The sequence below is a fragment of the Brachionichthys hirsutus genome, chromosome 2 (genome assembly GCF_040956055.1).
Source record: "Brachionichthys hirsutus isolate HB-005 chromosome 2, CSIRO-AGI_Bhir_v1, whole genome shotgun sequence".
NCBI classification, from domain to species: domain Eukaryota; kingdom Metazoa; phylum Chordata; class Actinopteri; order Lophiiformes; family Brachionichthyidae; genus Brachionichthys; species Brachionichthys hirsutus.
Window position 1 is genome coordinate 9,205,847 of NC_090898.1, and position 14,360 is coordinate 9,220,206.

At 44.0% G+C, this 14,360-nt stretch overlaps 1 protein-coding gene across 1 annotated transcript; it reads right to left on the minus strand.

Moving 5' to 3' along the window:
- Window positions 1–4,159: 4,159 nt before the first annotated feature.
- Window positions 4,160–11,196, minus strand: atf7a (activating transcription factor 7a). Its single transcript, XM_068747888.1, has 11 exons — window positions 11,098–11,196; window positions 7,871–7,967; window positions 7,518–7,630; window positions 7,162–7,326; window positions 6,793–6,944; window positions 6,380–6,473; window positions 6,166–6,285; window positions 5,416–5,565; window positions 4,992–5,180; window positions 4,578–4,683; window positions 4,160–4,392 (listed from the first exon to the last, which is right to left on the minus strand). Exons 1-11 carry the CDS (start codon window positions 11,194–11,196, stop codon window positions 4,160–4,162), a joined length of 1,518 nt encoding a protein of 505 aa, XP_068603989.1.
- Between the last annotated feature and the right edge of the window lie 3,164 nt (window positions 11,197–14,360).

The window sequence follows — 14,360 nt, forward strand, 5'->3', positions numbered from 1 at the left end:
GTCTCAGTCGTGAAACGTGACGGCGCTGTTGCGCCCTCTAGCGTCCAGCTATCGAAAACACAAACAAACCATCTGTCCACTCCGTATTTCCTGACCCCCCCCCCAGTCCCCCCTTGAGCCGAGAAAGATGCACCACCGTGATTGAAGTAGGAAGTAGAGGAACAATGAGAGGAAACAAATGTTGCAGGAGAATCATGGAGCCATTTTGAACCGTTTGATCTTCACTAAGGTGGAACCCGAGTAACTAAATGAGCTGAGCTGCTGCAGACAATCTAGAATGCATTCATAGCGTTTCCCAGCATGTACTTGATTCAATCCTAGAGAGGCTGATTTTAACTAAGACACTATATAATGAAAATAAGCACGATCTGCACCATTAAACCACAGAGGCTCTCGTGTGAAAGTAAAACATCACAATTAGTCTTTTGACACCAAAGGCTGATGATATGAACTTTAAATTCAGCACTTTCATAGCAAAGTGTGTTATTTATTAAACCAAAGAGAAAGAAAGAGAATGTCATTATAGAAAGATGTCTCCTCACTTATTTTACACGAACTAACAATGTCCTTGTGGGAATAATCCGCCCCCCACAACACAGGAAATATCAGTTTTACTTTAGCAGGTGTGAGTAGCAGTATAATTCAGAACCATATTGTGAGGGTGGAACTCATGGTCCCCTCAAAAGGTCTTTGAGGCACCCCCACTGTCAGGCCTGCAGGGCCTACAGGTCTGAAAATTCAGCACTGGTCTTTGTCAAGGTACAGAAGCCTCTTTATATGTAAAGCTCTGGCATAATAAAGCACTTCATGTTTCTGTTACAGAAATACAAGTCCTTTTTAAACTATGTCAAAAAACTGAACTGATGTAGTTTCGGTTGGGTTTTAACCGCAAGCTGAATCTGCACATTTTCTAAAAGCAGATGTTCACAAACACCTCATATGAATTTTGATTTTATGCTATTTTCCATGTTATAAAGAGCTGCTTTCAAACCCATTCAGAAGTAAAAGCTTCAGTATCACTGGTTAACAACAAAACTGAGTAAATGGAGAAGGAACATGTTCCTTACAGAACATATATTCTCTCGTACTCAAATACACTTCCACATTTTATGCAGTATTGACTAACTTAAGGCGTCCGCTGTTGTGTAAGACTAAAGTAAATTTATAGAAAACATATTTGACATTGTGAATTTAAACTGATAACAAAAAAATGAACTTAAATGTTCAGTAAGATGTATGTAGTTTCTTTAATTAAAACTGCAAAAATGTAAAGTGATCATAATAATCCACTTGGACATGCATGTAAAAGTAAATATATTCATATAGTACAAATATGTACAGTACAAGAACAATTTCTGAAACCATTAGTTCAACAGTGGGAGTGTGAAAAACCATTAATACAAGATGCAAAACGTTCAAATTGTTGCACTTTCCATTAAATCAACAACAGTTCTTAGAAATGTCAATATGATTGCAATGACAATAGTTAGTTGACCAATTAAAATAAGTTAGGACAGCCAAAAAAATATTTCCAGATTAATCTTTAAACTACAGCAAAGGTAAAAACTCTTTTTAAGAACAGACTAATTACATTTCTCTAAGCAAACAAAAAAGAATCTCTGGGTTAAAGGAATTAGTTTCTCTATTTATCATGACAATCAGAAGCGTTGAAAGGCTGCGCGGTGCTGAAATAGCACACACAACAAAAGAAAACACAAGAAATGACAGAAAAAAATGTGTCAATGACATGAATTACATGAAATCATGAAAGGTAAATATGGTATACATTTTCATTTTATATGAACAAATGTCGATGAGGGACTGCCAGGCATATACACAGTGCCAGTTCCAAAGTACAACATGTCAGGGTCGCCATTGGGACTATAGGACAAGAGGTTCAGTCAAAAGGTGAAAGGTGCTGATAAAGTTCCCATTTACGTATACAGTACAGATAATATATATATATATATTTTTAAAGGATCTGACATCCCTGAAAAAAGGCCAAGAGAACCGCAAAACTTGAAATGAATAGAAATACAAAGGAAACTTTGCAAACTTGCAGACACCTTGTTTTTTGCAAATACATGATACAATCAGCTAAAAGAGGGGGGAATATACTGGAAATAAAAGCCACCCACTTGTTTATGCGTTTATGTAGAGCTATCGTGGAGGGATTTATCGAGACAGACATATTTATTTTCTTCTCCCTCGAAGCTTTTACCGTCTGCCTCCGTTGTCAAGTGTCTTTACTGGGACTAACGAGAAACAGACATTTCAGCTAACCATTGGTTTCAAGAGGTTTGAGGAACCATTAGCAAAACCAGCAAATCATTCAAATGAGCAGCTCTAATTAAAGTGAGGATATCTGAGGCACCAATGTGATCTCAAGGCAAAATATTAGATGGCATGTAACAAGAATGTGCAAGTAATAACTAGCAGTGATATAGTGTAGATGATTTAATAGTGACCTCTGAGTCAGGCTGTTCATTTCCTGTCACAGAATAAGTGTCCTCCAGTAACAGATGATCTTTGGAGATTCAGACATCTGATCTGTTGTCATTATGGCTTAGTTTAGGTTTGGTTAATAGCAAAAACAAAAAAAAGACCAAGGGGTTTATCGCACTTCCGAAGAGGAGCATGGATGTGCAACCATCCTGAGAAGTGTGAAAATAACAGTTACAGTAAGCCCACACAGAGAAACAGTCACCAGAATGGTTCCATAGAAAATGGAACGGCGAAACTGTCTGTTTTAGAGGAGAGTCGGGAGGAGAAGTTGAGTTCCCTTCAGGTTAGAAAAAAGCTATTGCTCAAACAAACTAATTCTACGGTAACACACAGTCAATCCAATGTGTTTTGGTTCTGTGGACTAATCTGGGAGGATGTGCCAATAAATCTGAAAATATAGCTGCACATATTGTATCAAGAACATAACACCAAAATAGAAAACGTCACATGCTAACCCCCCCCCCCCCCCAACTATGAACGCATCAGCTCAGGCGTAGGCAAACTGCTAGGACTACAGGGGGTCGTTGATTTACGGAGGAGAGAGAGACCATTTCCTCTCGGTAGACGTCGTGGGTGAGATCGCAGAAACTGCCGCACAATCGATTCGCTCGCTTTCCGGTCTGCCGTAAAAACACCTCGTAAACGAGTGTGGTGATAAAGTCGAGCAGGTCGTAGGTCGCCGACCCCCCTGTATAAGTATCTGGACTCTCTACCAGTCAGTCAGAACTGAAGGAGCCTCTTGGATGAGAGGTGCAACGCCGTCAACCGGCATTAAACAAGCTCAGTTGATTCCTTTTTTTTTTTTTTTTTGCTCTTCGTGATTTACCTCGACCTGGATGACTGAAATCCTACACAGATGTGTTCTGATTTACATAAACATATACAAACAGAGCCAATCACGCACACAGTTAATCAATTCTACCATAAAGGATGTAAACGAGGTAAGGCTCTTGGGTCCGTGTCGTGGTCACCTGGAGGCGGAACCGTTTACTAATGTTCTTTTTGGGGTAAATACTTTAGATCCGAGTCACTGATATCTAGACGAGTGCTGCGTCTTCACAGCGAGGGATGTACAGGACATGCGATCTGGCGGTGTGTAGGCGGGAGCATGGATGAAACGGTCTGGGAGCACAAGGCACAATTTCCTGCTGAGAACAGTGTAAAGCCCCGTCTGTTGTTTGGTGTGATTTGATCACGAAGCTGTTGTGAAACACCTGCACGTCTAAAGCGGTGCACGTGTGCGGCAGATATCCGAATGGGAAGTTCCCTATGACAGTACATTCAAAGCAACCCTACAGTCCAGTGAGGAGCCATTCAAAGTAAGGGTGGAGATGAGGCACGGAGGCGAAAATGAGGATGGGAGGTTGGAGTCCAGCCCCTGTAGTCTATGGCAAAGTGAACAGGAAGCGCTCTTAAAGTCTCAGTCCATTCCCAGAAGGCTGCTGCTGAGCTCCAGGCCACAGCACGATGGCTCAACACGAGGGTCAGAGAGCAGACGACCCCTGCAAAGGGGGAAGGTGCAGATCTAAACACTGGACTAGATAGGGCAAGTTGTGTGTGTGTGTGTGTGTGTGTGGTGGGTGGGCCGATTGCTCTTTTTTTACCCTGCGGCGACAAGTGCGAGACCAATTCTTGGCCCTGAAGGCATCGCTCATCATCTGAGAGCAGATTGGGACTGTGCAGCCCTGATAATGTGAGAGGATCCACCCTCGGCCCGCTGCTGCTGGCCCATTCCTGCGAGGACAGACATCGCCATGGCCTCGGCTGCTGCCCTTGAGCTAAGACCATTTTGCCCAGCAGAGGGGCTGTGTGCCAAAGAGCTGTGCTGGATCACTCGGGCAGGGGAACCAGTGAGCTCTGAGGTGTCTCTCATACTCTCTTCTGCAGCTACAAAGAAAAAAACAACAACAAATTACACCAGGAAAACGGAGAAACCAGAAAACCCTGAATAAGCTCTGCAGCTGCCTTGCGGCAAAGCTGCACACAATATCGCCTCTGTTAACCAGTTATTTAACAGTATCTGTCCTAAATCATCATAAATCAGTAGCATGGCGTAATTACGGAGGGCCCACCAAGATAGGCTGTCTTCTTCTGTAGAGTGGTCACAGGACAGTCCTTGTGGGCCAGAAGCAGCTGCTTCAAGTGAGCCACCTCATTCCGCAGCAGAGACACTTCATTCTGAAGGATCGGGGAGCAAAGATGAAAAATATTATTCAGTTCCTTCAGTTCTCAGAATAGTTTGAAACACACGAAATGTATTCAACTCAAACTAGGAGAACTTCATAACTTCTTCTTTTGCATCTGTTTTATGTTGTTGAGCTAAGAAATGCTCTAAAGTGGTAAAATAAGCTGTAAAGAGTCTCCACCCATTAGTTAAATGACTCTAAACCTGGAAAATACCTCGAAAACCTCTACAAACATGAAGCATCCGCATAATGAACACAGATCACATATCAGGCCCACTCACCAACGCTAAGCCTACTCACCGACAGCGAGACATTCATCGTGCAGAGCTCTTCGGCCTTCTTTTCTAAGGAACTGACCCATATCTTGCGTTTCTGTCTGCATCGCGACGCCGCAGCCCGATTCCTCTCGAGGAAGCGTTGCCTTCGATCGTCTGGGTCATCGTCTAGTGTCCGCCGCCGACGCCCACCCGTAGGCTGTGCTGGAGATACCTAGAGGGAACGACAGGGGAACGGGTGAGAAAGAAGCAGTGCACCATCACACGGGAGAAGAAGACAGGTGGAGCGAGTTCACAGGAGATCAGATTATTTCCTTTCAAGAAATTCAGTCCCAGTTTTGTGTAACAGCAACATGGTTCAGTTACTTTTGGTAATTCTTCGGATTTCTTTTCAAAATCAGAGCGACATTGTTATTGAAAGTTGTGATCGAGTGGCTGGCACAGTTTACCTGAGGTTGTGCAGGTGATGGGGCATCTGGCTGCTGCACAAGCAGCTGGCCCTGCTCTGCCCTCTGAGGCACCATCGGGCTGCTGCCCATTGCCATGATCCCCATGCTGTATCCCAAAGGGCTCTGCTGGGACAGCGCAGCCTTCAGACGCTGTAGTGGAACAATGATATGACGTCACCCCAGTATAGGGAGAGTACAGAAAGTATTCAGGAAAATACTTTATAAAAGCATGAAAGTTAAGGGACGAATAGGAAAAGAAAACAATGGCGCAGCAAGTCAGATTCAAAATCAATAGCGCTTTTTTTTGGTCAACATTCATTTAATGTCAGAATTCTCAATTTACCACTCACTACAGAGGGAACTATTTATCATAGTAACATATGGCAGAACTCCAGCCTGCGTGTGACTGCATACACAAAATGTACTTTAGAAACACAAAACAACTAGTTTTTATTTACAAAAATTCTGTGTAACAAGAACTTACAAATAAAGTACATTGTTATATGCAATACTTTAAACCACACAAATATTTAATCTGAAATATGATCAATGTGTGTGACTCTTATATCATGCTCTGCATGTACTTACCTGCATGATACATTTTGCACAAAAAGAGTTGTTGGGTGTGAGCATTAAATAAAGACGTAACTGCAGCAGATATTCATGTGACTAACAATCTAAGACAGAACAGAAGAAGGCCGGAGGGAGAAAAAGATAAAGATAAAAATTAGAAGCTAATCAAATACTGACCATCTTGGCCTCTGAGTGGATGCTATAGCCAGAGGGGGAGCTAGAGCCGCTACTGCTACCTCCCAGAGGAGGACCAGGGATGCCAGGAATGTTGGGTACCATGCACATGGGTCGGGCAAGCTGCAGACACAGTGAGACAAACAAACATATATATATACATATTCACGTATATTAACTTGCTACAGTCAAATGAATAATTTCACGTCAGCCTTACATTAATGACAGAGGGTATGTGCCCCGGGCCCGGGAGCACAGGCACTGCCTGTCCAGACGGAAGCATCATCATGGGGTAGTGGCTCGTTGGCGAACTAAACATACAGACACCAGAGGGCCAGCAGAATCAAGAGGCTCAGTTTTGCCCGTATGAATTATCAAGTTTCTGTAAAATAGGAACTGTCATGCAGTATGAAAAATATATCCACTTTATATCCTCACCCCTAGCATGGACAGGTAGGGAGAGGGCAGGTGGAGATATGCGATAAAAACAACAGTTTGGGGTCTTATCGTGTGATATTGTCAAATTGTGATGTCACGTGTGGAAAATGTGTTTAAAAAAAAAAGAAAAAAAAATCCAATAGGAAATCTTAAAAGAGGAGACAGGATTGCAGAAGTTGAGCTTCTCCTCACCCTAGACTGGTACGATTAGAAGGTGGAGTTTGTGTGATGACGGAGGTGGGTGACGGCATGGTGGGTTGAAGAGCATCAAAACCCAAATGCAGCGGGAGGGAACCTGGACGCACAATCGTTGGGGTGGGGGCTGAACTCCTTGGAGGTGTGTCCTTGGCGAACAGCAGTTATATTTAACAGTTAAAACATGGTTTAAACAAAAAAACAAAGACTCAATTGTTTCAGAAAGTCAGGCATCACATAGCTCGTGAAAAGATAAAAGGCTTCACTTTCAATACTGAAACGCTTTATGCCTCATACATGACGTAAGGCCCCACCACCTTCATTATACAATCGAGCAACCACCCCTCCTCCCACGTCAGCTCCCACCTTCGCTTTAGCCGGAGGCTCCCTGCTGTTCTCTGATCTTCCGGAGACAGACTGAGGACTGTCTGGTGGAGACGAGTCGACGTCTACTGGCGACTCCTTTTTCACCTTTCTGTCTGATGTCGTGGGTAGACTCATGTCCAAAGCCACAGAGTTTGGAGCAGGAAGCTAAGACAAACAAGGAAACAGAAACAGAAACAGTTCAATATTCAAGGATTCGTGTGCGCAGTAAAGAAACGGGTTTCTCTGTGTGAAGCTAATAATTTCACACGGACAAAGAGCACAAAGCAAGAATTTCAGGAGTTGAGTGAAAAAGAAGGACGTAAAAATGATCATCAAAACAAAGATTCTTCTCTTACTGCGTTCTTCGCTCTCTTGTCATCCTCGTCTTGTTCGAAGGAGCTCGCCAGCTCGTTGAACAGACCGACCTCCTCGCAATTCTTTAGGAAGCGAGTGGGAGTAGGCGTCTGGTCTGGATTGAGCAGAAATAAATAACCAACCAAATTAAAACCTTCACACTTTATTCCCACATTCTGCTGAATATCTCGGAAACTATGGCGTCGATGTGCGGTCGGAAACGGCTTTTCTTGAGATTGTGAGATCAAAGAAAGGTCAACCTTGGAACGCACTGGTGACTGAACAGTCTTTATGTGGAAGTAGAAGATACACCCCCCCCCCCAAAAAAAAGGAAGAGCGTACAGACATTCAATACCTGCAATAATGACAGAGTCTGTCCTGGCTGGCCCAAATTTCAGTGTCATCTCGTGCTTGTGTTTGTGTACAGCCAAATGGTCCTCATTGGTAAATCCCTGAAACAAGAGAACAAGAATATAGAGGAATGTAAGAGCATTATATGAAGTAGCATATGGGTAATTATCTACTTGTCTTAGAGCACCCTAATCAAGATATCCTATTGCATTAATGACAGAGAGATTATCTCTTGGTGCCCATATTTTATACTACACTACTCCATATTTCATCCGACTTCTAATCTTAAAAGTACACAGTAGTTATTGCGGATTTTTACTCGTACAAAGTGATCATCTCATTTTTGTGCCGCAGTGAGTGATACACACAAGCCCGGCGTTCTGTTATATTAGGTACGAGAAAGCTGTTTATTTTTTTGGTTTTAGGCCAACAGGCCAAATAAAAAAGAAAGTGTGTATAAATTGTTTATACTGGCAAGTACAATACTGTGATAACCACAAGGGGAGACGTGCGAGCCGAATTTTTATAAATGATCAAAACAAGCCATTGTCTGAGAAGCGGCACGTCTTTGGAGAAGTGGCGAGGTGAATGAGTCAGAGACGGAGGAGGAATAATCTTGGCTTGGCTCCCGGCCGATTCACCGCTCGTTGCAGCCTATTTTGAGGCGCTGCCTTGCAGCTGCAAGTTCAGTTGTGAGAGAGTGAAGTGGAAACAAAGTGCGACACCAAGGTCCTTATTTTTAGCCCTGCCAGGCAGCATCACCAATACGACCACATGTCTGATCTGTCCCTTTACTCTGGACCGGGGGGGCAACAGGGGAAACTATCTCTAACTAATCCTCCCGTATGGCAGCTAGGATTAGCCCTCCCCACACAGAAAATACTGAACATCGCATAAAGGGGGCGGCTGATATTATTGTTACCAGATATTAAACTTCAATACTTTTTGCTACGCTCCCCTTGAACTGCCACCTTATCGTGGTGGGGGAGTTTGGTTGCTTAAATGATCCCAGGAACTATTTTGTCGGGGGGGATTTATCTTCTTGGAAGGGCCTCCCATGGCAAACAGGTCCTTGGTGACGGTGCAGACTAAGAGCAGTTCAAAAATCCTTATGGAGAAGGCCCAGTATGGTGCAGCCAGGGCCCCCACCCTCTGGCCAGGCCCGAGGTTGGGGCTTGAATGTGAGCACCTGGTAGCCAGGCCTTCGTGAAGTCCTTGGAAAGGGTACTGGATAATGCTCTGGGACTCCATTGTTCTTCTGGGGGACTCCACTTGGGCAGTGACAGTGAGACTTGGAGGGGGATGATTGGGATGAACGGCCTCCCCGATCTGAACGCGAGTGGTGTTCTGTTGTTAGACTTCTGTGCTCGTCACAGTTTGTCCATAACGAACGCCTTGGTCGAGCATAGCTCTGCTGGCAGAGTACTCGGTAGGCCCAAACGTGTTTTGAGGGTCTGTTGGAAATGTCTAGCAGAGCCCTCCGTCTGTGCGGTCATCAACTCCGACCTCCTGCTTCTTGCAGACAATGTTTTCCTGTTGGGCTCGTCAACCCTGGACCTTTAGCGTACACTGAGGCGGTTTGCAGCCGAGCGTGAGAAAAGATGGCCTGGCCTCTCCGGGTCGGTGGGGGGCCTTCTCCCCCAGTGGAGGAGTGCAGGTATCTTGGGTTCTTGTCCACGAGGAGAGCTGGAGCGTGAGATTGACAGGCGGATCGGTGCAGCGGCTGCAGTGATGCAGGAGCTCAGTCACCAGAGGGGAACTTGGAGTAGAGCTCTCCTCCACATCGAGAGGGACCAGCTGAGGTGGCTGGGGCATCCATTTCGGATGCCTCCTGGACGCCTCCCTGGGAAGATGTTCCGGGCATGTCCTTCCGGGAGGAGGCCTCGGGGAAGACCTAGGACTCACTGGAGAGACTATGTTTCTTGGCTGGCCTGCGAATGCCTCGGGATTCCCCCGGAAGAGCTGGAGGAGGCGTCTTGGGGCGAGGGAAGTCTGGAAATCCCTCCTCAGACTACTGCCTCTGCAACCCGGCCCCGGATAAGCGGTCGAAGATGGACGGATGGATAATGGATTTGCTACAAACCAAAATGTGATAATTTTGACAGATTTAAAAAATCTGATAAGTCTACAGAGCTCATCTGCCGAGTACCAAACTATGAATACATTTATTAGATAGAAGGTTAGAGTACAAGTACAGTCACACAAAGTCAGCCGTTAATGCAAGACGAGCGCGGTCATGAACGCAGTGAAGCAACTAGCGGCTGCAGAGCTAGATAATTCTCTGAGGCAGAAGCAAAAAACAGAGATCAGATATTTGATATTAGACTTACTAAATGTACAACTAGAGATCGTCAGTGTCACTTAAAAAGCTTTCATGTCATTCAGTTGCAACTGCCAGCAAATTTTATTATATTATTTTCAAATGCAATTAGATTCTATTTACATCAGCCAAACATGACAAAGATTCAGACGAGTGGGGTCCGAGCGTCCGTAATATTTTGAGGAGAATACAGGAAAACAAATGAGAATTTCACTAATTCAGCATCCGCACATTCCAGTTATTCAATCTATAGCTTCCCACACACGACAGCTTCTGACTGCAGAAAACACGCTGGTTTAAAATGCAACAATGTTTCTTTAACCACATGAACAGATTCTCTCTCCAAAATCCATCACCAACTGGCAAACAAAGCTTAACAAAATTTCAAATGTAGTATTTCCTGTGTGGAACAATGACCAGTTGCAGAACACCTGATTTTAATTTGCTGTGGTATCAGCCGAGTACGTAGAGTAACACAGCGTTACCGGGATGCAAGTGCACTATTGGCACTTAGCTGAGTCACCGTTGTGGCTCACACCTGTGTCTGCCGGCACTTGAAGTCGACGGTGACAGGTTGAAACAATAACTGTGCTCTGATGACTCACCAGTGAGTCACTGCTAGAGGAGACAGCTCAGTCTCAGAAGAGAGCATGCGAGCTAGAATGCCGTCTCCCTGGTTCTTATTTTGGCCAAGAGACATTTCAAATTGATCAAGTTCTCGTATTTACATACGGATATTTATTCTACTAAAATTTATATTTTGCTTTTACTTCTTTCAGACAGAAAATGCATTCAACCAAAAGTGGTTGCCATCAACAGCTGATGAGTACTTACACAAACTCGAAAATACCCGTCATCACAAGTACCGGTACATGCATACGCCTGAAATCCAGCACAAGGAGGACACTTACCTGTCCACAGCCGAGAGCGTGGCACACAAAAGGTCGGTCGTCCCCCATGTTTGCAAAGAGCTTGCAGTGTAACTGTAGGACAGGAGAAGACGAGAACATTGCTGTGGTTTCGTCTTGATTTGTGAACTGGTAAATGCTGAAAACAACAAAACAGGGATGCTGCGGCTTGAAGTCTTTAGTGTGCGCAGGAAGCCGAATGCCATTTAAAAATAACCCTGGCAAGGAGGAAAACATGCACAGAGGCAGCGAGACGAAGTTTCCCTGGTGATACTTCCTTCACACGGGGGGATCGTGGTCGGCCAATGAGGAGCAGCTGACTAAACACAAGGACAGCCACAGTTGAGACAAAGACATCTCCCTATCATCTGTATCATCCTTCTCTCTTCCACTCCCTCCTCCTCTCATCATGACTCCCTCGCCTCACGCCCAAACCACTTCCCAACATTTTACCTGCTTGTGCCCCTCATTCAGACCCTCAACTGTTTCTCTCTGCACTCACTCTCTGTCTAGATAATGTCCATCAGCCTCCCGAGAACTCTCCTGTAACAAGGCAGAACATCTTCTTGAAATGGTCTCATCCATATTGGCCTGACAGTGGATATCAATTGTATTGACTGGATTATCTCCACGTTACATTACTGTATTTACTTTTTCTAACTTTCAAACAACTGATGAGAATAAATCACTTATCAATGACTGAGAATGAGTGTAAACTTTAAAGTCATGAAGTTCCTCTTATCGTTTACAGAATAATTCACAATTATGTTCATTTCATTCGGCTAGAAAAGAGCTACTGGGACGGTTTACTGAAGCCATGAATAAAAACAGCCTTTAATCTAATTACATTTGACTTCAAATAAGACATCATGCTATAACACTAAGTAAATTATCAGACTAATGTATTTTAATCCACCTTTGCAGCCTGATATTCTAACCAAATATGATTACAATATCCAACATTTACTTTAGGTGCATAATGACACAGCCCAGACATAACAGGGTAAGGCCCCAAATCTACGGCTAAGTTTCCATGCGGACGATAATATTTTCAAATATATCAGTATACAACAGTTCTATTTTCATATCAAATGACCTTCAGATGTTTTCCCCGATTAGTTTCAGATTCAGGAGGGACATCATTGGTTGTAGTAGCTCTCCCAATAGTTCATTCACTGCGAATGGAAATGAATGGAAATTTGTGCAGCCAAGATAATGTTGAAAAATTCCAGGAAATATCAGTCTAGCCAGATGCTATAATAGAATAATATGAAGGATATTATTGGGGTCATGCTGTAAAACAGCAGCACACAATGAGGCCATAATACATAGTTCAGCATGTGGACACGTGATCAATGCTTTCCAGAGGGCTACAAAACAAATACTACAAATACCATCACATGAAAGAGAGAGAGACTCTTTCTAAGGATGGTACTGTCGAGATTCAAAAATACACATGCTTGTGTTCCGTTTCTCCTCTTGTGCCTCATTAAACTAAAGCCGCGAATAAAAAAAACACAACAACTGCGAGGCTCACTGCACTGGGAAGCTCAGAAAAATAACCTGGTCCTTGAATTTAAATCGATATGAGAGGGGCGGCAATGGATGAGGGACATTAATGTTTCAGCTCCAAAGGGATGTCTGGCAGCAATAACACAATGCTGTAACTGACACTGCAGCAACGCCAACATGCAACAAGGATACTGCTATTTGTAAAGCTTGTTTGATCCCTTTTTTTTTTTATCAGTCGATCCACTACAGCCTTTCCAGAAACCGTTTTATTGTAAGGTTGTAATATTACAGAGTTATTGACCGCATTCACATCTGTTGAACCGACAGTGTGGATTGAACATGCGGTCCAACACTATCGAGTGGGACATATTATTCATTAAGTTGGCGAGGCCTAAATGCCTGAAAGCTTTCCCGATGTTGAAGTCGGTATATTTTCCTCCTTCCATCTCTCCCTCTGCCGAGGACAGCTGCGCCCGAGCCAACACATGATTACCGAAGCCCCGTGCCGGAACGCGACCCTCTCCCGTGCCTGACCGTTGCGTCTCTCCTCCATTTCTTCACGAGGACTGGGATCTGCATCGTGTTGCGATCAGGATCCCCTTTCCTCCGCAGAGATCGAAGCGGACTTCCCGTGCTCTGGAGAAAGGCAACAAGTTGGTGCCGCGGCACTCGCGTCGCTCTTTCAATCCTCCGAGTCTATTGAGACAGAGACGGATCTGCAAACGAGATACTCAGCCTCTCTCGTTATACCAAGGGTGCGGACTGAGTGGGGGAAATGGACACATCTGGTGTGAGGAGAGCAAACTGATCTCACAGACGGCACGCTAGACACACGCTTTACTTTTTGGATTTCAACCATTGATTTCAGATGAAAGGGTTGAAAAACACTTTTGATTCCATCACTGCAAAACCAAACACACTAAGATGAATAAACGATGTATTAAGGTCATCTCTTGCTCAGCTTTGTGGCAAGACAATTCACATTTAAGAGTATATTCTAAAACTAGAACATTTGTAGTATTCTGCGCTATTAACAAAAAATAAATGACTCGTAATTTGCTGTAGAGAAACTCATGAATAAGTGCACGCTTTACTGCACACGGTAAAATGAAAGCTTCACGCAAACCTAAACGCTGTTACAGACGATAAATCTGTCAGCCACACTTATCTCGCTGCCTCTGTGGATTTGTTTCCTCCTTGCAATAAATAGTCTTCATGCACCAGCACCGATATTCATTTCAGGCACGGATATCAAGTCCACCTATTTTCACCTCCTTTCTTTCATCCAAGGTGACATAGAAGTATTCAAAGTGCCCCAATTCCTTTCCTTCTCATTGAGCTGCCGCCCACTGTTAACTTGGATTTCTCCGACTCAGCAGGTGTAGGGGAAAGAGTCCCAGCTATAATCAGCCACAAGCGTCCAGTGTTTGAGGCAGCCTGCTAGGAAACTGACTAAACAAACTGTATTAATAGCTCCTGCTGCAGCCATGACACTGGAATCGGAGGCTTTAATTGCCAGAGGGTAGGGGAGACCCCACGAAAATAAAAAATAAATAATAATAATAAAGGAGGAGGAGGGAAAGAGAAAAAGGTGAGAGATTGGAAAAAAAGAAATGGGTACTATTTAAGATGGCTGGACGGACGGACGGAAGGAAGGAGCCAGAAACCGGTCAAATGAAGTGTCATGGGCGTTTTTACTTGGATGTGTCCATCAGCCAGTTCAAAGTGATTTTGAGATTTGGAAAATAGAAACG

Bases quoted from the DNA above. Each gene is read 5' to 3' on its own strand.
- atf7a (XM_068747888.1), bottom strand. From the start codon at position 11,196: ATGTTCTCGTCTTCTCCTGTCCTACAGTTACACTGCAAGCTCTTTGCA. The intron at 6,945-7,161 runs GTGGGAGCTGAC...CTGTTCGCCAAG, and splicing joins AGCCTCCGGCTAAAGCGAAG to GACACACCTCCAAGGAGTTC. The intron at 4,393-4,577 runs GTGGGCCCTCCG...TTTTCTTTGTAG, and splicing joins GAAGAAGACAGCCTATCTTG to CTGCAGAAGAGAGTATGAGA.